This window comes from Erythranthe guttata, chromosome 9 (genome assembly GCF_056151865.1).
Source record: "Erythranthe guttata isolate IM_541 chromosome 9, IM_541, whole genome shotgun sequence".
Taxonomy (NCBI): Eukaryota; Viridiplantae; Streptophyta; class Magnoliopsida; order Lamiales; family Phrymaceae; genus Erythranthe; species Erythranthe guttata.
In genome coordinates this window covers 1,122,975-1,145,001 of record NC_142541.1, presented here as the reverse complement: position 1 = coordinate 1,145,001, position 22,027 = coordinate 1,122,975, and the positions used below count along the sequence as shown (strand labels likewise).

The window sequence follows — 22,027 nt, the reverse complement described above, 5'->3', positions numbered from 1 at the left end:
TACAAAAACACCCATGTACTATGGACTTTGTATCATTTACCCCCCTGTACTACACATAAATACAAAAACCCCCCTCACATTGCATTTTTTCTAGAATATGACAAAAATACCCCTACTCAAGCATATATATATATATATATATATATATATATATATATATATATATAGTTTGAGCCATTTTCCACTATATATTTTACCATTTTCAGTCAATTTTACGTTGAAAATTTTGGTATTTATACTTTTTTCTTCAAAACATCTAATTGCTTACATTTTTTTTATTTTCTAAATAAAACCTTTTATTTTTGTCATTTTGAGTTTCTTTATTTTTTTTTCTTCAATGTCTTCCGGTAGTTCAAACATCCTAAGATTACAAACATCTTACAATTCTATTATTGTTGAAAATTTGAACTATCGGAAGACATTTAAGAAAAAAATGAAGAAATTCAAAAGGAAAAAAATAAAAAGTTTTTATTCAGAAAATAAAAAAAAAATCTAAGTAATTAAATGTTTTGAAGGAAAAAATAAAAAAATAAAAATCCCCAAGTAAAATTGATCGAAAATGTTAAAAAATATAGTGGAAATGGCTCAAACAAACGCTTATATTTATAGGTTTAGCAGGGGTATTTTCGTCAGATTTTGGAAAAAATATAATAGGAGGGGGGTTTTTGTATTTATGTGTAGTATAGGGGGGTAAATGATACAAAGTCCATAGTACAGGGGTGTTTTTGTATTTAACCCTTTATTTTTCAAGGGTCATTACATTACTTATTTATAATGAGATCCAAACAAACAACTCATTTATCAATAACTTCATGAGTCCAAATTTTTGTAAATGACTAAAATAACTCCTTATACTTTAATATGCTCTAATTTCATCATTAACTTAATTTAACATCAATTTGACCTCAAATTTTACAAATTATTCAATTTTGATCACATTAATTTACTGCAACGGCAGTACAATTACGTTAATTAACTGTCATTGACAGTATAATTACGTTAATTTATAAAAGAAACTTATTGTGTACTACATCGATGTTTTATATCTCTTTTTCTTGGGGGTTTGTTGTAAGAAACTTAATAATTATATAATTAATACGTGTTGTACTTGTCGATTTTGTTATAAATTTGTAATTGAAGTGAATTTATGGTTTACATGATTTTCTTAATTGTGTTTAATTTTTGGATCCAATATGTTTGCTAATTGTCCTTTTGTTCAATTTTATGCATTTTTTATGCCCTTAATTAAATGCATAACTTTTGGGGTGATTTTCGTGCATTATAAGATGTCTTGTACCACGAAGTACAAGAATTTTGTGTATTTGAGCTGTTACTCAACATTTTAATAAATTTTAGAAGAAAAAAACAGTGGTCTTTTAGTGGTTAAATAAGGAGAAGAAAAGCAGAAATACGAGAAAAGAAACTCGAAAATATGGAGCAAAAAAACTTGACAAAATAAGCCAAAAAAAATCAGTGGAAAAGCTTTAATATATATATATATATATATATATATATATATATATATATATATATATATAATTGAATAGAGGGGCAAAGTAGTCAAAAAAATGTCCAAATATGGAAAAAATAGTTACAAATCATAAAATTAAAATGCCACATCAGCATTTACAAACAAATTTTAAATAGAGGGGGGTATTTAAGACGTTTTGTAGTTCAAGGGGACAAACTGGTCAAACCCCCATAATTTAGGGGTGTAAACTGTACTTTGCCCTTTTATTTATTACATCATTTGTTTCCAATATTTTTTTTAAGGAAAGTCTTTTTGTGTTATTGTGTTAAGCGAGTGATGTGCCCCGACTAGCTCCTCAAACTCTTCAAAAGAAGTGCTCCAATTGAATTTTAGCCAGTTTATTATTTGTTCGAAAATAGCTAGTCCGACTCGACTGTCAAGCAAAGATCGTCGTTTCAACGTTCACAAAAATTTCTTAATATAAATTTTAATTTTACAAAATCGATATATTTGAATCATCTCCTATTCTAACCAAAACCACAGTACCGGGCTGGCCCAATATTATGGGCCACTAATGTACAACTCTTATAAGGAAAAGGGTTAATTACATATTACAACCTCAAATATACATTTTGTAACAAATGCACCCCATAAAGTATCAATTGTAACATATACACCCCTTCTATCCACTCAAAAGTCAATTAATCGTTTGAAAATGTTGACATGGCACTACAAAAATGCGTTACATTGTTTTCAAAATTTAGAATATTTTTTTCATATCTTCTAATATGATTTATATGTATTATATTTTTGACCCTGCACTAATATGCTATTCAAAGAATATCACTTTGAGTTGCATAATGATGATGCTAGAGATAGATCACCTTAGATAGTTGAAGTAGGATGAGCTGGAAGAGCAGAGTGGATCACTGGCTCACGAGCTTGATGACCTTGAGATACCTGCAATCATAGAACATATGAACTAAGCCGGGGGTTGATCCGGCGGAAACCCCTCTGACGCTCAAGTCAGACGTGCGGATAGTGGAAATAGTCCAAAGAATACATGTTGAAGTATCTCTCAAATAATAGGACGTACATTTAATAAATGAAATTATATCGTTATTTATACCTTAGTCGATATTGTTGGGCCCAAACCTTATTTGAAGGTGATTGGGCCTCGATGATAGTGGTCTTCAATATTGGGCTTGTGGCCCAATAGGTAAATAAATTATAAGCTCATTGGGTTGGCCCAATTAGGCATATCACATAATAATCATGCAATTGATTGGTTGCAACTCTTATTTAAATCAAGTATTCTTGAGCCTTTCGATTCAGCAGAACTGATGTTCGAGTACAACAAGCTTTAACTGAACCGAGTCGAGTCGAATGAAATATATTAATATTCAAACTCATTTGGCAAATGAATACACTCAATGTAGAACAGTCTCTTGCACTTGTGCCCAAGAGTGTACCTTTCCTCACAATTGTAACACAATCATCTCTTCAATTTTTTTCTCCATCTCTAGTATGGCGAGTCTCCTAGCCTCCATTGCTTTCTTCTCATGGTATTCAATCCTCAAAGGTTGATCTGGAGCTGACAGCCTTTGTTGTCTGGTTGATTGTTTAATTTGGGGGTTTTAAATCGAATTAGGATTTTAAAGCAAAAGTCAAAACTCTACCTCAATTTGCACACAACACATTAACAGAGGGGTACAAACTATCACAGTTTGTAGTTGAGGGGGCATTTGGGTCGGAGCCTATTGTCACGGGCTGCCCATTTTGCCTTGGAACCAAGGGATTAGTCGACCCATCAAGCGAGCCCAAGATTTAAGCCTAAGAGTAGAGGATTCTAGAAGATCCTAGCTAGAATCCTCCCATTAATGTATCCTTAGAGGACATTCCTTTTATGTATTTGGGAGTTAATTGTTGCCATTAGATCAAGATGATCATCACCATTCATTGATTAAGTGGAGTTGTATAAATAGGGGTAGGCCATTCATTTGTAATTATTCAGCAATTCATTCATCAAAGAGTCCAAAACTTGAGAGCATTCTTTAGCATTTTTCGACTCTTGTTCGTGGCTGAGTGGCCCGCGATACTTGATGGAGGTTCGAACTGTTGATGGAGGTTCGAACTCTTGAAAGTTCTATTGCCTGCTCCTCAAGGTTCAAAAAACAAAGCAAATAGCATTCAAATGCACACTATTAATGGATATATTACCGGATGATATGAAACTGAAGATAATCAACAAATTACCGGTCGAATCAAGAGTCAAATTGCTGATTTTTCCATAGTACAACTGACTGCTTCGTCCGACCATGAATCCAATCATTACGGAGAGGATGAATCCAGAGACACGAGCGAGATTTCAAGAATGAAATTGTTGAACAAAGGTTTAACGTTGGAATGATGTTATCACTTTTTAGATATATCATGTCTTGTCCTTACAACTTGAACAACTGACTGCTTCGTCCGACCATGAATCCAATCATTGCTGAGAGGATGAATCCAGAGAGACGAGAGCGATTTCAAGAAAAAAAATTGTTACGCCATCGAGTAGTATGGATATTTTAGAACTATTTCATCCTCAACGGTGAAACTATAGTGATATTCATATATATATATATATATATATATATATATATATATATATATATATATATATATATATATATATATATATATATATATATATATATATATATATATATATATATATTATGTTTTACCTAAAACATCAAAATTACAACAATCGGTTCAAAACAAGTTGAAATTGGTTATGGACCGATTCACGAAAAGTACAATTTGAATAAATAAATAAATGAAAATTGGACAGAATTCTAAACATACGCCGGTGCATTATCATACCTACGATAAAAGGAAAACAAAACTACTAATTTGATTTGAAGAGGAAATGGTAAGCGATTGTAGAAGATTATGTCGAATTTGACAACATAAGGGTAAACGTGTAAGAATGTTCATAGTAGAAAGGATGGTTGTAATTATCCAAAAATGAGAATTTTTTTTCGTAATTTAAACTTACATAAGGGGTTGGCTGTAATTTACCTAAAAGAAAATGAAAAAGAAAAAAAAAATGAAGCATCTGTTTTTAACAATTAGAATAATTATAGGGGGTCGAATGCAAGAAATCCAGTACCATAATCTAGTGAATATATTTTCAATACAATTTAAAAAAAAAAAAAAAAAGTCAAACTATCCAAAAGTCAAAGAGGAAACAGAAATAAAAGAAAATGAAGTAACAAACCATCATCAACTTGCCAAATTAGGTTTATCAGCTTCTGAAAATCTGACAAAACCCTAAATCAATTTCTTATCTAATCCACCCAAACACGCCCCTCACGATTCACAATTTCCAACATTTGGCATGATTTCAACGACACAACTCACAATCACGAAACCCACATTTTTTTAATTGACTGCATTTATTGCAATCAATTTCAGAAAGAGGGACCTCCATTAATACTGTGTGCTGCCATCAATTCTTCCGTTCTTTCTGAAACTCCCCTGCAAAAAAAAAAAAAAACAGAAAAAATGTCTGCAGTGCATCAAAACCCTCTCTGTCTTTCGCCACGTCGGCTTCAGCATTTATCTGTTATTACAAATCATCGTTTTACCCCACAATTTGAGGTGGTAAAGAATCCATTTTTTCGCGCGCCTTTTGGTATCAAGTGTTCTACTCTTTGCCCATCGTCTGCTTTGCCCAATTCGAACAGCCATGCATCCCCTGTTTCTTCTTTTAGTCAGGTAAGACAATGGGTTCATTTTATCTTTGGTGTGTGTGTGTGTGGTTGGGCTTAATTTTGAAATAACCTTCTTCTTTTAGTCAGATAAAACAATGGGTTCATTTTATCTCTGCCATGTGTGTGTGTGTGTGTGTGTGTGTGTGTGTGTGTGTGTGTGTGTGTGTGTGTGTGTGTGTGTGTGTGTGTGTGTCTGTGTGTGTGTGTGGTTGGGATTAATTTTGAAATGGATTATAGGTTGTTTTGATTTTTGTCTGAATTTGATTGTGATGGTATTGTGGGGTGTAGTTGATAGAGTCTTTGATAAGCGGGGTGGATTTGTCGGAAGCTGAAGCTGAGGCCTCTCTCGATTTCTTGTTAGACGGTGCTGACGAGGCTCTGATAAGCGCTTTTTTGGTGCTTTTGAGAGCTAAAGGAGAAACTTATGAAGAAGTAAGTGCTTTTTTGTTTGTGTACATTTGCAAATTTCAATGTCGATTTTAGTATGTTTAATGTGTTGCTGCGTCTTTTCGATGTTTTCCATGATGCTTAGTTATAACAAAATCTGCTACGTTTTCAGTTCTGTCCAACTTTTGAGTGATGCAAGAACTGCGACGTGAATGTATTCGACTCATATATAGTTGCTATACATTCGACTCGTATATGATTATAAGATGAGTGATTTGAGTTTGAATATAATTCAAGAAAAGCCTTAACTTTGATTTGAGTTTGATCGTTTTTCGTGGAAATTATTAAAGATATGATTCAACGTCGAAAAGTAATTGATTAATAATCACATAACCATCAGATTCTTAATGGAAGCGTGACAAGCATTTACTCGTGTTATCACAACAGTGAAAATTATGTTTGTTATTTAGAAACAAAAAGAATGAAAAATCGATACTTACTGTGAACTATTAAATAGGTAGTTGGGCTAGCAAGAGCAATGATAAAACACTCCCGAAAAGTTGAAGGGTTGACCGACGCAGTTGACATTGTCGGCACTGGCGGCGACGGTGCAAACACGGTGAATATCTCCACCGGAGCTTCCATTCTCGCTGCCGCTTGTGGAGCAAAAGTCGCTAAGGTAGAGCAAAATATTAATCTTCTTTCAGATTATTTATTTATTTATTTAATTAAAAAAAAGATTGACCATTGGATAACAGCAAGGCAATCGATCTAGTTCATCTGCTTGTGGAAGTGCTGATGTACTCGAAGCATTGGGAGTTGCAATTAACTTAGAACCAGAGGTATATATATATGTGCTTATATAATTTAGATTCTAATCTTACATTTTCGATGTATTTTCGTCCATAGTTTTTTATTTATTGTGTCTCGTTTAATTATTTTTAGGGGGTGGCAAAGTGCGTAAACGAAGCAGGAATCGGGTTTATGATGGCTCCGATTTATCATCCAGCTATGCAAATTGTTAGACCAGTCAGAAAGAAGCTTAAAGTAAAGACCGTATTCAATATCTTAGGCCCTATGTTGAATCCAGCAAGAGTTCCTTTTGCAGTAGTCGGGGTTTACACGGAAGATCTGGTAATCACCAAACTAACGTAGTGACTGTTTGAGAACAAAAGAAGATTTAATCGTTCGATCGATCGATTTTATTTCTTACGATTTATTTTTTATTTCTGTCATCTGGTAGGTCCACAAAATGGCAAAAGCACTTCAAAGATTCGGCATGAAAAGGGCGTTGATAGTTCACTCCGAAGGACTGGATGAAATGAGTCCTCTCGGTAACAAACAAATATTAATTATATAGCTTTTTTATCGAATTTAATTCCTAAATTTTACTCATATTTTCGGGAAAATCTTTAATAGGGCCGGGACTAGTTCTTGATGTCACTCCAGATAAGATAGAAAAATTCTCGTTCGATCCATGTAAGATTTTCTGCAACCTTCTTTCGCATAAAAATAATACTCCATTTCTTGATTTAATTTCTTACGAATTATTGAAAATATTAGTGGAATTCGGAATCCCTCGTTGCACTATTGATGATTTACGAGGTGGAGATCCAAAGTACAATGCGGATGTACTTAGACGTGTTCTATCGGGAGAAAAGGGATCTATTGCCGATGCCTTGGTAAGAATTCTCATCACTATTGATTATCATGGGTGAAACGGTAATAAAATTGGAAACGAGAGCCCAAAATTTAGAAAAAGTTTCGATTTTTGGCAGGTGCTAAATGCAGCAGCTGCTCTTTTGGTTAGTGGAAATGTAAACAGTCTTGCAGAAGGAGTCGAACTTGCTCGTGTGACGCATCGATCTGGGAAAGCGATCAAGACTCTTGATTTGTGGATTCAGACATCTAATGTAAGAAAAAATATGATGTTTGTGAGCAGTTTCTTTAGTTTTCTATTTCATCTTTTTTTCAGCAAAAGAAAAAAAAAATAGGGCAAATTACGGCCACCCCCGAGGTATGGTCAAATTACGAAAAATCCCCTCTTGTTTGGGTAATTAAAACCACCCCCTCAACTATGTATTGTCTTACGAGAAAACCCCTCATTTAACACCGTAAGGTGGTAATACAAAACATAGTTGAGGGGGTGGTTGTAATTACGAAAACATGACGGGGGGTTTTCGTAATTTGATCATAACTCAGGGGTGGTCGTAATTTGCCGAAAAAAATAATGTGACGGCTAATTTTTATATATTTTTTTAAATCTGTTTCAGAAGGTGAAAGAAGAAGCATTTAAGGGTATGCCTATCCTGTCATAAATGCCAAGAGAGAAGTGGTGTTTGCATGTTGAATAAGACAATGATTTGGGCCAAGGAATAAAGAATAAAGTTTTGTAGGTGCAAGTATTTAAATGCAGATGTATCCACGAGTTTTTTTGTTTTATCATTTTTTGCCAAACTGTAAATTAAAATTTTGTAAGGGTAAATTACAATCGCTCCCCTTAGATAAGGTCTATTTACGAAAAGTCCCTCAGTTTCCGATAATTACATTCACCCCCTGCAATTTGTTCATTTCTTACATTCACACCCTTTTGTAGGGGTTTGGATGTAAGAAATTTACAATATGCTGGGGGTTGAATGTAATTTCTCAAAATAAAGGTTTTTTTTTTCTTCTTGTATTTCCACTTTACCTCAAAGGTTTTAGTTAAGTGGTCTTATCAGGGGCTTATTTGACATTTGCCATTTTTAAAATTAGTTAGAGGACGAGTAATTGAAGATCTAACTTGCTCAGTTCCCTTGGGTCACTATTGTTTTATAAGAGGGAAAATTACATTTTTCTCCTCTAAAGTTTTCCTTGATTTTACATTTGGTCCGCCGTATTTATTAAAAATATATTTAGACCCTTATGTTTTAATAATTTAATATTTTGGCCATTTACGTTAATTTTTATTTAGTACTAACGGAATCAAGTATGTGAAAATCACTCTCTTAACCGACGGACTAACGGTAAATTGCTGAAATGGCTAAAAGTGTCACACTTTCGAAACATAAGGGACTGAATATGTTTTTTGTGAACATGGGGACCAAATGTTAAACTGGTGCAGATTTAAGGGACGAAAACTGTAAATTTTCATTTTATAAGATCATGCATAAGTTATTCCATTTAAATATGAATCAAAGCACCTTATGCTTAATTAATTAAATTAAAACCGCGTTAAACTTGGATCACAATTGTTTTATAAAATCATGCACAAAAGTAGAATCATTTTGAAATAAACACGAGGCATCATGTGGATTTATGGTCAATTTAATTAAATAAATATATTAAAAACTGACTCCCTGCAGTTTTTCTATTTAACTCTTCAATTTTATTTTTTCAAGCAAGAGAACAAAAAAATGCAGTTCGATATCACAGCTCCTCTAATTGTCGAAAACGAATTTCCCGATGTCGAAAAAGCTAAAGGAGTTGATCAAATTAGCCTCAACTACTTCAACGGAAAAACCTCGTTTTTCAAGACAACTTTTAACGGACTAAACGCCCTCTCGGGTTCGTTTCCTCTTCGTGTTTTTTTTTTTTTTTTTTACCATGCTCTTAAATCTTACATACAGGGGTCGGAATTCTGTCGGTTCCTTACGCGTTATCATCGGGCGGGTGGCTAAGCCTAATACTTCTCTTCATCCTCGCAAGTGCGACTTTCTACACGGGCTTACTAATAACGAAATGCATGGAGATCGATCCGAACATAAGAACGTATCCAGATATCGGCGACAAGGCTTTCGGTAAAACCGGACGACTGATCGTCTCGATTTTCACGAATCTCGAGCTTTACTTAGTCGCCACAGGCTTTCTTATACTAGCTGGCGATAATTTGCATAGCCTATTACCGAATTTAAACATCGATATATACGGTGTCAAGATTAGCGGAAAGCAATGTTTTATTCTACTCTGTGCTCTTATCGTGACGCCTACTATCTGGATAGACAATATGACCACTCTCTCGTATGTATCGGCTACTGGAGTTTTAGCTTCGTTAGTCGTGCTAGGCTCGGTTTTGTGGTCCGGGATTTCCGATGTTGGGTTTCGTCACAAGGGAGAAATCTTGAATTGGAACGGACTGCCTACATCTTTCAGCTTATACGCCTTCTGTTATTGTGCTCATCCCGTTTTTCCTACGTTGTATAGTTCAATGAGGAACCAACGACACTTCTCCTCGGTATGTTTCTGGAATGTTAAATGTCGTTTCAATTTGATTTTGAACCTTTTTTTAGCCTGATTTTGGTAAAACTCAAAACACGGAAACTGGAATCCTTTAAGTTGGCTTTCTAATCCGACTTGAATTAGCTATATTGGATGTTAGGAGACAAAGTTATGCATGAATGAGTTACATTTTCAATTTTAGATATGTTAAATGTCGTTTCGATTTTGATTTTGACCTTTTTTTAATTTGATTTTGGTAAAAATCAGAACATGAAAATTGTAGTCCTTTGAGTTAACTTTTTAATCCGACTTGAATCGGCTAGATTGGATGACGGGAGACAAAGTTATACATGAATGAGGTAAATTTTCAATTTTAGATATATTAAATGTTGTTTCAATTTGATTTTGAACTTTTTTTAGTCCGATTTCAGTAAAAATCAAAACACGGAAATTGCAGCCCTTTGAGTTAGCTTTCTAATCCAACATTTAGAATTTTAAATAACTCAGTAGTTATCTCTCACCATCAAAATTGTGGGCACTGTTCATCGATTTATGCATATCTTTCTCGTTTGCAGGTTTTGCTCGTATGTTGTGTTATGTACGGTTACTTACGCAACAATGGCGATTCTAGGGTACATGATGTTCGGTTCGGAGCTACAATCCCAAATAACGCTGAACCTTCCAACGGAGAAACTGAGCTCTACAGTCGCCATCTACACTGCCCTAATCAACCCCATAGCCAACTACGCACTGATGCTAAAACCGATTGTCGATGCAATCGAGAGTCGACTTAAGTCTTGCAACAAGAAGAGATTCTACATTCGGACTATCTTGCTCACCAGCAGCGTCGTTGTAGCATTAGCCCTACCCTTTTTCGGGATTCTTATGTCGCTCGTCGGAGCATTTTTTAGCGTCACAGCTTCGATATTGCTTCCGTGCATGTGCTACTTGAAGATTTCAAGAACTTATAGGAAGCCTAGTTTCGAAGCTGCAGGTATAGGCTTCGTCGTCTTGATGGGGCTTACCATCTTCGTTATCGGTACTTACACGTCTCTGTTGCAAATAATCGAAAACATTTAGGTTGTGATTGGATTGAAGGATTTGAAATCCACCAAAATTACTCGGAAAAAAAACAACTGAAAAGGAAAATGAGAGCGAAGGATTTCCGAATCCGTTGTCAAACGACTCCATCTGAACAAGCTCAATGGATCTGTTTATTACGGATTTGAAATTCCTCCATCAAGTCCTCCCATCAAGTCCTCCCATCCAAACGCATCCTTAGATAACGATGATTCTGTATTTTTATTTTTTTTAATCTAAAATAGCAAATATGTGATGACACATTAAACATCGACAAATGTAACACAAGTATTATTTGATAAAAACACGTAGTACAATTATGCTATACATTAGCCTTCAGTATCGATCCATTCTTAGCATAACACGCTTTATTTAATTTTTCATCCACACAATTTATAAATTTACGCGTTACTCGAAAGTTTCGGAACTGCACCAGCTTCGGCAAGCAACGGAACGAGCGTCCCTTGTTGATGTTTAGCAACCACAGCTGCAAATCGAGAATCGGAAATAAAAAATCTTGATATATCAACGGATAAATTGACCATTTTCGATTCACTAAATAGCAAAATAAAAAGACTAAAATGCCCTTTACCGTCGCAGCCGCCAATGTGTTTGCCAGCGATGAACACGTTCGGGACAGTTCTTTGCCCTGTCCACTCTAAAAGAGCTGTCTGAATATCTTCACCATCACCTTATAAGGAAACACGTGACGAAAAGATTATTATTTCATTAGCTTCGTTTGTAGTAATTAATTGGATCGTAAAATGTCGGAATCGAACGTTTACATAAAAAACTCACTTTCTTGATCAAGTTCGATGACTTTGTAAGTTGCCTGTAACTGGGATAGCAGCTGCTTCACCCTGTTGCAGTATCCACAATATGTCTTACTACAACAAACAAAACGCAAAAATATTATTTATATAGTACATTTACGATAAATCGAAATAAAACCCGGTGCACTAATTCAAGATGTTTTTGTAGCATTATTTTTCCGTGCTGTAAAACTAACATAGACAGATAACGAAAAGATCAAGATTTTAATGAACCCTCATTGATTCTTTGTGCACAGTCATTATTCGAAAACGAGAAGGCACCGAAAACTCGAATAACAGGATTTACACCAAGAAACATAAATTAGAATGAACAAAAAGCATACCTAATTCATTCCCTTCCAACTAATTTGATAATAAGACAATATAAACTACTTTGAAAAACATTAAAATCTTATTTTATTTTTGGCATTCTTATTAATTCAGTATTTTTAACATGTAAAAAGAAATTAAATTTTCCGTAAAATCCACTGATTGATTCTCTAGCTGATATGCAAGGTAAAATAACGGCAACCCCTGAGGTAAGATCAAATTACGAAAAAAAACCTCATGTTGGGTAGTTATAACCACCCATCAACTATTGATTTTCTTACACGTCCATCCTTACGGTGTCAAATTTAATGGAATCTAGATCATGTGGAATATTCTCTAATTTTTACCCGTTTTATCCCATTTGAGCTCCAATTTTGAAATAAGATGATCATATCTATCTCTTGACTTATAAATATAAGATTATGATTCACGAAAAACTGCATTTTTGCACAAAACTGCACAAAACGAGTACAAACTTTAGAACATTTCATGAAATCTTAAAATTATGTTGAATTTAACACCATAAGAGTGGAGTGGACGTGTAAGACGGTTCATAGTTGAGGAGTGTGTTGTAATTACCCAAACACGAGGGGATATTTTCATAATTTAATCTTACCCAAGGGATCACCGTAATTTACCCCTATTTACTATCAAAAAAAATTGAAACTTTATCATGACCTAAGTTCATTCATTTAATTAATTTCAATTTCAAGACTCCTAATTCAATCTGAATCCAAGAACACACTGCTCTATTACGAATTGCCAATACAATATCATTTTCCTTTTCTACAAAATTTCCCAATAACTGAATCATTCATAACCCAAATATTAAAAAAAAAAAAAAAAAAAAAAAAAAAAAAAGAAAGAAAAAATCAAACTTCATAATCAAGAACTGAAAATGAGAAAAGTGACCTGAAAACAACGACAGAGTTGGAGGAAACGATCTGCTTAGCCTTAGCAAGAGCCATATCTATGTCTTCCTTGTTCTTCGGTGAACTGAAAATTGATCCCATTTCTTTTTTGTTTAATCGGTTTATATATATATGTATATATCTAGAGAGAGAAAGTAATGCTTCGGCGAAATCTTAGAGAGAGAGAGAGAGAGAATAAAACAGGTGTTCAAAGTTTGAATCTGCTTGGTGTCCTCAACAAATGCACACATGGCTGTTTCTCAACTCTGCAATTGGGGTTTATATATTATTAGAAAACACACCGATGACTTTTTTAGAAAGTTTAGGGGGTGAAAATCGAATTTAGAAATTTTACTTTTTTCTTTTCTTTACAGAAATTAAAATAGAATAAATAAATATAAATTAAAAGTACAATAAGAATAGGCATTGGGTGTAGTATTGAAACTTCTTTTTTTCTTTATGTATTAATTATTCTTGAGCATCAAATGCTTTTCTCCCAAGTTCAACTTCTCTTTTCCTTTTTTTAGCAAAAATTCCTTGTTTTTACTTGACTGAATGAAATAAATTTGGATGTAACATCAATTTTTTAACGGTAAATTACGGCCACCCCTGAAATAAGGTCAAATTACGAAAGAAACCCCTTATATTTGGGTAATTACAATCACATTCTTTGAGTATGAATCTTTTTACACTTTCATTCTTACGATGTCATATTTAGTGGAATCTTTCAAAATTATGTGCAATATTCTCCAATTTGAAACCGTTTTACAACATTCGAGCTCCACATTTTGAAACAAAGATGATCATAAGATGTGTCTCTTGACTTGTAAATATCATATTGTGGTGCATCAGAAACTGCATTTCTGCACAAAACGAGTAGAAACTAGTATGTTGATTTTGACACCATAAGGATGGACGCGTAAGAAGATTTATAGTTGAAGGATGGTTGTAAATTTGTAATTACCCAAAAAAAATAGGGATTTTTTTGTAATTTAACATTAATTCAAATTTTCTATATATTTGTAATAACATAATTCATGTGAGCAACATAAGTAAAAAGAAACAAGAATGATCTTCTTAACTCTGATTTTTAATGTGACAGAATACATACATACAATATTATTTTCCCTCCATTTTTCAATTCAAATGACACCTCATTTAGAAGCAAAAATATCTTCCAACTCCTTATGCAACCCCCTCGGTTTCGATTTGAAATCCATCGAAGTCGAAGCCGAAGAACTCCCACTTCTCTTACTCTTCCAAAACCCACTCCATCTCGTCTTACTCGTAGAAGGATCGCTCGAGTTCGGTTTACTTCCTTCTTTACTAAAACTAGACCTAGCTAGCTCCCTTATGTGCCTCAGCCACGGCTTCTCGCCGGAGCTCCGGCTGCCGCTGGCGGAGCTCCGATTCCGAACTGAACTACCCGTTTCGCCGGAGTTGTTTATCGGGAACCTATTCTTCAAATTCTTGATCAAACAGTGAGGACAGATAAACAAGACGAATCCGATTAAAGCCGTTTCTAATCCAATCAAGAACGAGTTTTTAATGGGGTCGAGCTCTTTTATCTGTCTGAAAATCGCGTAGTACTCGTTCACCATTTGTGCTGCAAAAGACAATACGAACAAAAAGACCATTGTGACCCCGATGTTTCTCTCATTTTCGGGAGAAAAATCCCGATCCAATAAAACCAAGCAAAGGGCAAAAACGACTAATTCGCAAGAAACTGAGATAATCTCGACCAGCTGCACTTTCCTCTTTATGAATGGCTTCTTTAGAACAATGAAGAAGAGCTGAAACGAAGTTACCATGAGTAGGGCAATTGTGGGTTTTTTCGAAGACCACGTTTCCGAGTAGGCCCCACAGAATATTCCAAGAATCACTCGTTTGATGCATTCGATTAGCGTGTAATAAATCCTAAGAATACCGAAGAGTTTCTGTACGCACGGCGCCTCTGCATCTTCGGTTTCATCATCCGAGGCAATGATTCTGTCGCTCGATGATTTGTTCGAGATAGATATTTGCGACAGCATGTACTTAGGTGGGCCCCTCAGATCCTCGTACAACGGTCCTAAAATGGTGGAATAAATCGAATGCGGCTCGTTTTTCCATGTCCATTGGCCTCTTTTTCCGGGGCCTAGCGTGACTCGAATGATTTCTTGATACCAGTGGAATTGTTGACCGACTTGGTGGATTTCTTTGTATTGAAGTAATTTACCCAATGTGATTCCGTACGAGAGAAATAATAGCAACGAAAGCAGCGTGAAAGTGACTAAACTTAGCAACAGAACTCCGACTATTGTTCCGGAAGATGACGCACCTAATTAACAATATTGTAAACCGAAATTAGCTTTTTTTTCTTTTTTTGCGATAAAAGAACTACGACGAAATTAGTACCTTTGATTAAAGATGCAGAGGCTTCACATAAGCAAGGGATCGAAAGTATTAGAAGGAAGATTTCGAATCTTGGAAAAATAAGTGCGCCGTAGCTCTGTTTTTCCTTGTTCTTCTTTCGGAATTTAAGTACCATAAATAGTAATGCATGTAATAATATCAAACTCCCAGTAATTACTGCTAGCCAAAACATGCTTCTGCTGAAATCTCGCCACCTAGGACGAAACAAAATCGTATTATTCACTAACCGTTTTACCTAACTTTTGAAAAAAAAATTGTATATATTTTTTTGAAATACTTACCCGTGTGAATTTTGCGGATCTAAAATGTACTCAGCTTCTGGCAAGATAGTCTGGCTCTGCCTTGTGAAAAACGCAATCGAAATCAAAAACGAAAAAAATACGAAAGTAAACAGTTCAAGATATTGAGTAGTAAGTAATTATTAAGTGATTAATTATGACCGACCTCGAAATACGATCTGTACTCGAGAGGAGTGAGAGGCAAACCGAAGACTTTCGAAGACGAACCCATGCTCGGAACTTGCGGTTGAAGCCCCTCGAAGAATATGGAATCATGGCTAAATAATCGATCCTTCGGAGAAGTGGACCCCACCATGTAAGAATTGATGTCTCCTTTTTCCCATGGAAGATTGAAGTACGGAATACTCCACTGTAGGCCTCTCGTGAGTTCGTAATATTCCACTGGTAAAGTAACGGCTAGCCATCTCGACAGCGCGAATACTTGAAGATGCGAAGCAATTCTCTGCGTAAAAGTGAAAAAAAGCACAAGTCTTTATCGTTTTCGATTCCCGTGAAATAATGACGAAGAAAAAAAATAAGTGGAAAAGTTTGGAATTAATTACGAAAAGGTTTCTTGCGGGGTCCGATAATAAGATCGAACTCGGTCGAGAATATGCTCCAGCAGACAATAAACTCGAGGTTGAAAGTGTTAGAAATCCAGCAATTAAAGCTGTCACAGTAAAAACAGCTGTTGCAAAAGACGAAAGCACCATCGATTCAACGGGAACAGAATCTGCATGCACAAGAGTAACACGATATTAAAAATTATCAAAACCGAGGTACTGATAATTATAAATAATTAAAAAAAAAAACGAAGATAGAATTCGTACAGTGCCTCACTTGCAGAGTGTTGGATGCTTTATTTCTATTTCCGGAAATATCCGTGGTTATGTTTTCGGGAATACTAATCGATATAGCGTCATTATCTGCATGTATATACACATTGTAACTGCTCCTGCTAATTTCTTGGAAGCTGTACAATACATAAACATCGAAAAATAAACGAGTGTCGTAAAAAGAAAAAAACATCCTTAATGTATGAAAATAGTTCAAACCTCTGCAAATGTCCTCCCGAAATAGAAACGTGAGACGAGTTGAAATCGAAAACGGGCTTCATAAACTTGATTAGTATAAGAATACTCTTTTCTTTGGTTCGCATGGTACACGTTGTGCTTAGCTTTACACGAGGTCTTTCAGAATCTACGACACACAAAAAATATATATAAAAAAAATATAATAAATTGCTACATAAGTCGTAACGTCGTAACCCTTGGAAGCTTCCGTACCGAAGAGGAAAGTCACGGGAGAAACTGGACTCACAGGGGTCCCTTGTCTAGTTATTACTGAGCTCGAATCGAGGCTAACAGTTACAACTGACAAATCTGATATATTTACAATCTGCACCAAAAGAGGAGATTAGTAATTATATAAAATATGAGGGATTATTTTGTTAATCAGAAATTTATTTACCAAAAGTGTAATAAAACGAACCTGATAACCGAACCTACGTTGTCCGAAGCTACTCCCGTTTATAGGGACGAGCGAGCCTTGATTCGTGTTGAGTGAGTTCAAGATTTCGGAGGATGAGTTTGTAACTGGTTCGGTGAAATATAGATACACTTTTAAATTCTTGTTCTTGTTCGTTGCTAATACGGTTCGAGTTTCGCTTTTTATTTGAAGTAGCCTTTCGGGTATGTGCGTTCTTAAATTCACAAACACACTTCTTCTATCTGCATCATCATAATAGTGAGAGAGTTACATTACTAATATTGTACCGAAAAATAATTAGACAACAAAAATAAATAAAACTCACCGAAATGTATGAATAAACTTGAATTATCTGTCCTCGTGAATCGATTTCCTGCTGAGTCACTACAGAAATCTTTATCCATTACCAAGATAAAACGACCGTATCGAACTTTTTCAGACACACGGATAATAATTGAGTATTTCAAGTTTGGCTGGATAATGGTTAGTGTCTCCGGAACAACCTTAGCAGCACCGTAAACAAGAAGCTGTCGACACAAAAATTTCGAAATTTAGGAATTCGGGATTATTCTTTATTAAAAAAAAAGAAAAACAGAATTTACACCTACTCACGTTGCATGAATTTACGGAAGAACACGTGAAACCACGACCGCATGGTTCGGTGAAGGATATGTTGACCGGAACAAGAGAAGCACTTGTGAAGGAAGTTGCAGCTGTAATATATGCTGTGGGGTTAACTGTATCTGCAAATACGAACGAAGGTTTAAAATAATTATTTAGTCTCGTAAATTAATCATGATTATATTATTATTCGAAAAAATGATGAGCTAGAAGAAAGTAAGGGTGGTGGCTTAACCAATAGTCCAATTATAGGTAACGCAGGCAATTTCGGGCGAGGTGCCGGTGCACGCCTCGAACGAGTGGGGCCCGTCTAACAATCTTGAATACGAAACGTTTCCACCTTCGCAAGCTGAAAAGATGCCGTGATCCAGCTGCATTTTGTGGGATTTTTGAAAATTATATTTATCGGGATATAAAAAATTAAATTAAATAATTTTTACATTATTACATCATTGGTAATATAACAAAATGCTTCTTTAGCATTTCTACATTGCAGTAAAGAAACTATACCATCTGACTTTTTGCCAATAAACATATGTACAAAGATTATAACTTTAATAAATTAAAGGAAAAATTACGGCCAACCCCTGATATAAGGTCAGATTACGAAAACCCCCCTCATGTTTGGGTAATTACAACCACACCCCCTCAACTATGAATCTTCTTACACATACATCCTTATGGTGTCGAATTCATCATAATCTTCTAGATTCCGTGGAATGTTCTCTAGTTCGTACTCGTTTTGTGCAAAAATGCAGTTTTCGATGTACTACAATATGATATTTACTTTACTAGTCAGGAGACACATTATCAACTTGTTTCAAAATGTGTAGCTCGAATGGGATAAAAGTCATAAAACAGGTACAAATTAGAAAACATTCAACATAATCTAGAAGATTCTACTAAATTTGACACCGGGTCGACGTGTAAGAAGATTCATAGTTGAGGGGTTTGGTTGTAATTATTATAGAAAAAGAAACAGACATCCCTGTTTTTATTATTATATTACATCTCCACATGGCAAACATAAAAAATAATGATTTATTTATCCAGCACAAGCTAGAAACATTACAGATGGTGCCATCTCTATGGAGGAAAAAGAATGGAACTTTAATTGGCAAACACACACACACACACACACACACACACACACATGCGGGTGTGTGTGTGTGAAATTTGTATCGAAAGCTAAAACTCAACTAAAAATTGCATAGAACAATCCGCATAGTAATTGCATGCACAGAACTAACTAACTAGATTTAAATCTGAAAGGTGGCCGGTCAGAAATCAAGAAGATAACACCTTCAGTGTGTGTAAATGTGTGTGTACAGCTAAAAAACTGACCTTGCAATTGGTGGCACAGTCGGTGCAAATGGTGGTGGTGCCGTTGCTCCCGACAAGAACTTGAAAAGCGAAAATGGCGGAGTTCGTATTGGATAATGCATGAGGGGTTTTTAGTAATTTCAGCTCCGTCTCCCCACCGTCGTCGGAAAACCCTTGATCGTCACTCAAAACCACAAGAACCCAGCAATGCAGAATAATCAAGAATATTGTAGAAAATCTCGAGCCCATTTCATCAAACTAACACACTGAAGAGAGAGAGAGAGAGAGAGAGAGGGGTGAAAATAAAATAAAATAAAATTAATGAGGGGAAAATGAAATGGATAAAAGGAGTACTAGTGGTGGTGAATGGCGTTTGGTTGGGGGGATGATGTATAGAGATAGAGCACATGAGACCAGTGGCGAGGCCAGAAAGTTTGGTGAGGGGGGGCTTAAACACACGGGGGGTTCGGGGGCAGCGCCCCCGAAATTTTTTTTGCTATAAAATAAATTTGAGATGAAAATTTGATACGCATTTTTTTCCCTTCACTTTCAAATGATAATCCAAAACGAATCGTGAAAGCTAAATTGCTATAAAAATTTAAGAAATATGAATATCAAGTCGATTATCAAATTGACACAATCGACTTCTAATTGATACCCAATTTGAAAATTAAGATGAGAGAGAAATTGTCAAATGCTAAACGATTGTCGGTGGGTGGCAATTTAACTGCTATTAGTGAGACTATGGGAGAGAACAAAGTTTTTTTTTTCTTTTTCAAGAAACGTAACGAAGTTGAAAAATAGAAGATGAGAGCAAGTCAGACATGGGGGGCTTTGAGTAAGTGGACTAGAAATAAGTGGGCTTAAATAATATAATTAAATAGATTCAAAAAAAAAAGATATAATTGAATAGGCTAAAAATATAAATAAAATATACATGGGGCTTTGAGTAAATAAACTAAAAATAAGTGGACTTAAATAATATATTTGAATAGACTAAAAACTTAAATAGAATATATATCAAATATATATATATATATATATATATATATATATATATATAGATATATATATATATATAATGGAAAAAAATTTGGAAGTGAGGGGGGGCTTGAGTCCACCCTAGCCCTTGGGTGGACTCGCCCCTGCATGAGACTGACAGAGCAGCTCACACACACACACACACACTAGTTGGTGTGTGTGAGTGTGTGTGTGAGAGAGAGAAAGAGATTCGATTGGAGGAGGGGTCTTATTAAATGAAGACAGAGGTTACAGTAACGTCCGTCGCCTTCTGAGGATATTGACCATGAGTGATGAATCAATGAGAGAGAGAGAGAGAGAGTCTAGAGAGAGAGAGAGAGACGTTTTAATTTTTATTTTTTGAATATATTGCATTTGACAAATGTGTATATATATATATGTAAAGAAAGAAGAATGATGACATAATTCAAGAAGACAAAATACTTGAGGTGGGCCCCACTCTATAGCTCTATTCGTAATTGGCCTTTCATTTTTTTTACAAATTTGTTGGATAGTCTTAGCAAATATAGCAAATTGGATTTTCATATATTTATACTTTTAAAAACATTAAAAATAATATTTTTTTTTACTTGTAGAAAATAAAAATAAGATATTATTTATACTTGTAAAAACATAGAAAAAAAATTATACTTGTAATCTGTAAAACATTATTAAAAAAAAAAATTGAAAGAATTGCACTTAACTTTTTTTTTTTTAAATATAACTGTTAGTGAGCCTTGGTGGTTGATTTATTGCTGATTTTTATTTTACTTTTTTTTTTTTTAATTTAAAAACTGGACTGGTGGGTGGCTAATTTACATTTTTGTAAGTAGTTTGTTTCTTCGTTTAACCGTCATTTCCGATTCAACATTTTTATAAACATGAACCGAACCTCGCTACTACCGGATTTCGGTTCAAGTTTGTGTCGACCTGGTTCCAGTTCTGATTAAACTGACTGTTAACCCAAACCCGGTTATAGACCGATTCCAGTTCAAAATCGAACCATGGTGAGGTCTACCTGCAGTATATAAAATTTATTACTTTTTAATCATTAATTTTGAAGGACATCTTCATGTGCAGGGACAATTTCCTATTTGTAGGACACACAATATATATAATAATAGTTCGTATGTATTTGGCAAAAATAAGCTGAAATTAAAATTTGGGCAAATTACAACCATCACTTATGTATGGTTAAATTACGAAAATCCCCTCATGTTTTGATAGTTATATATATTCCTTCAACTACGAATCTTCTTACACCTCCACTCTTATGGTGTCAAATTCCACATAATTATACAGATTCCGTGGAATGTGCTCTAGTTTGTACTCGTTTTGTGCAAAAATACAGTTTCTGATGCACTACAATTTGATATATACAAGCCAAAAAACACATCTTATGATCATCTTACTTCAAAATATGGAGCTCGAATGAGATAAAACGGGTACAAACTTGAGAATATTCCATACAATCTAGAAGATACCACTAAATTTGAAACCGCAAGGGTGGACATGTAAGAAGATTTATAGTTGATGGGTGCTTGTAATTACCCAAACAAAAGGGAAATTTTCGTAATTTGATCATACTTCATGGGTGATTGTAATTTACCCTTAAAATTTATTCACAAGCACTACTAAGTTTTAATTTGACCGCATAAAATCATCTTGCAATAACAATTTGACCGTTTCACTTGGTTTCTACATTTTCGAATATGATTTCATTTGGCACGTTCATCAATTTAATAACAAATATTATTTTACTATTTGTTAAATATTTTATAAAAATCCAGCCATGTTTAGTATTTATTTAGATGGGGTTTATATAAAAGCAAATATATAATAAATAAATAAATAAATAAATAAATAGATAAATACATTGAAAAAGCTAATGGGCCTCTCCCCCTAAAAGTCCACTAGTTTGTGGACCAAATTA

At 34.7% G+C, this 22,027-nt stretch overlaps 3 protein-coding genes and 1 pseudogene across 5 annotated transcripts; 2 read left to right on the top strand and 2 right to left on the bottom strand.

Annotated features, from left to right (window-relative positions):
- The first annotated feature begins 4,697 nt into the window (after positions 1–4,697).
- Positions 4,698–8,162, top strand: LOC105975073 (tryptophan biosynthesis 1). Of its 2 annotated transcripts, none has more exons than XM_088823452.1 (10): positions 4,698–5,236; positions 5,521–5,664; positions 6,137–6,298; positions 6,378–6,461; positions 6,565–6,753; positions 6,863–6,953; positions 7,039–7,098; positions 7,183–7,301; positions 7,398–7,532; positions 7,896–8,162. In XM_088823452.1, the coding sequence occupies exons 1-10, from the start codon at positions 5,024–5,026 to the stop codon at positions 7,935–7,937; spliced, it is 1,239 nt and encodes a 412-aa protein (XP_088679578.1). In that variant the 5' UTR covers positions 4,698–5,023; the 3' UTR covers positions 7,938–8,162. The 2 variants fall into 2 exon arrangements, with proteins under 2 accessions (XP_088679578.1, XP_088679577.1); XM_088823451.1 differs by having other exon boundaries at positions 7,893–8,162.
- Positions 8,163–9,014: 852 nt separating this feature from the next.
- LOC105974912 (amino acid transporter AVT1I-like) lies at positions 9,015–11,064 on the top strand (annotated as a pseudogene). The gene is made up of 3 exons (XR_016033595.1): positions 9,015–9,165; positions 9,228–9,832; positions 10,392–11,064. The product of XR_016033595.1 is annotated as an amino acid transporter AVT1I-like (transcript).
- Positions 11,065–11,166: 102 nt separating this feature from the next.
- On the bottom strand, positions 11,167–13,232 carry GRXC1 (Thioredoxin superfamily protein). The gene is made up of 4 exons (XM_013000121.2): positions 12,951–13,232; positions 11,695–11,783; positions 11,489–11,587; positions 11,167–11,383 (listed from the first exon to the last, which is right to left on the bottom strand). The coding sequence occupies exons 1-4, from the start codon at positions 13,049–13,051 to the stop codon at positions 11,298–11,300; spliced, it is 375 nt and encodes a 124-aa protein (XP_012855575.2). The 5' UTR covers positions 13,052–13,232; the 3' UTR covers positions 11,167–11,297.
- A 770-nt stretch (positions 13,233–14,002) lies between these two features.
- Positions 14,003–19,488, bottom strand: LOC105975025 (uncharacterized). The gene is made up of 13 exons (XM_013000190.2): positions 19,096–19,488; positions 17,987–18,122; positions 17,743–17,873; positions 17,456–17,657; positions 17,134–17,372; positions 16,929–17,040; positions 16,698–16,842; positions 16,473–16,615; positions 16,206–16,375; positions 15,809–16,105; positions 15,646–15,701; positions 15,347–15,558; positions 14,003–15,269 (listed from the first exon to the last, which is right to left on the bottom strand). Exons 1-13 carry the CDS (start codon positions 19,321–19,323, stop codon positions 14,104–14,106), a joined length of 3,237 nt encoding a protein of 1,078 aa, XP_012855644.2. The 5' UTR covers positions 19,324–19,488; the 3' UTR covers positions 14,003–14,103.
- Between the last annotated feature and the right edge of the window lie 2,539 nt (positions 19,489–22,027).

Coding starts and splice junctions, on each gene's coding strand:
- GRXC1 (XM_013000121.2), bottom strand. CDS start 13,051: ATGGGATCAATTTTCAGTTCACCGAAGAACAAGGAAGACATAGATATG. Junction 11,784..12,950: donor AACTCTGTCGTTGTTTTCAG/GTCACTTTTCTC, acceptor TGTTTGTTGTAG/TAAGACATATTGTGGATACT. Junction 11,588..11,694: donor CATCGAACTTGATCAAGAAA/GTGAGTTTTTTA, acceptor TTTCCTTATAAG/GTGATGGTGAAGATATTCAG.
- LOC105975025 (XM_013000190.2), bottom strand. CDS start 19,323: ATGGGCTCGAGATTTTCTACAATATTCTTGATTATTCTGCATTGCTGG. Junction 17,041..17,133: donor AACGTAGGTTCGGTTATCAG/GTTCGTTTTATT, acceptor CTTTTGGTGCAG/ATTGTAAATATATCAGATTT. Junction 15,270..15,346: donor CTCTGCATCTTTAATCAAAG/GTACTAATTTCG, acceptor ATTGTTAATTAG/GTGCGTCATCTTCCGGAACA.
- LOC105975073 (XM_088823451.1), top strand. CDS start 5,024: ATGTCTGCAGTGCATCAAAACCCTCTCTGTCTTTCGCCACGTCGGCTT. Junction 5,237..5,520: donor CTGTTTCTTCTTTTAGTCAG/GTAAGACAATGG, acceptor TGTGGGGTGTAG/TTGATAGAGTCTTTGATAAG. Junction 7,302..7,397: donor GATCTATTGCCGATGCCTTG/GTAAGAATTCTC, acceptor GATTTTTGGCAG/GTGCTAAATGCAGCAGCTGC.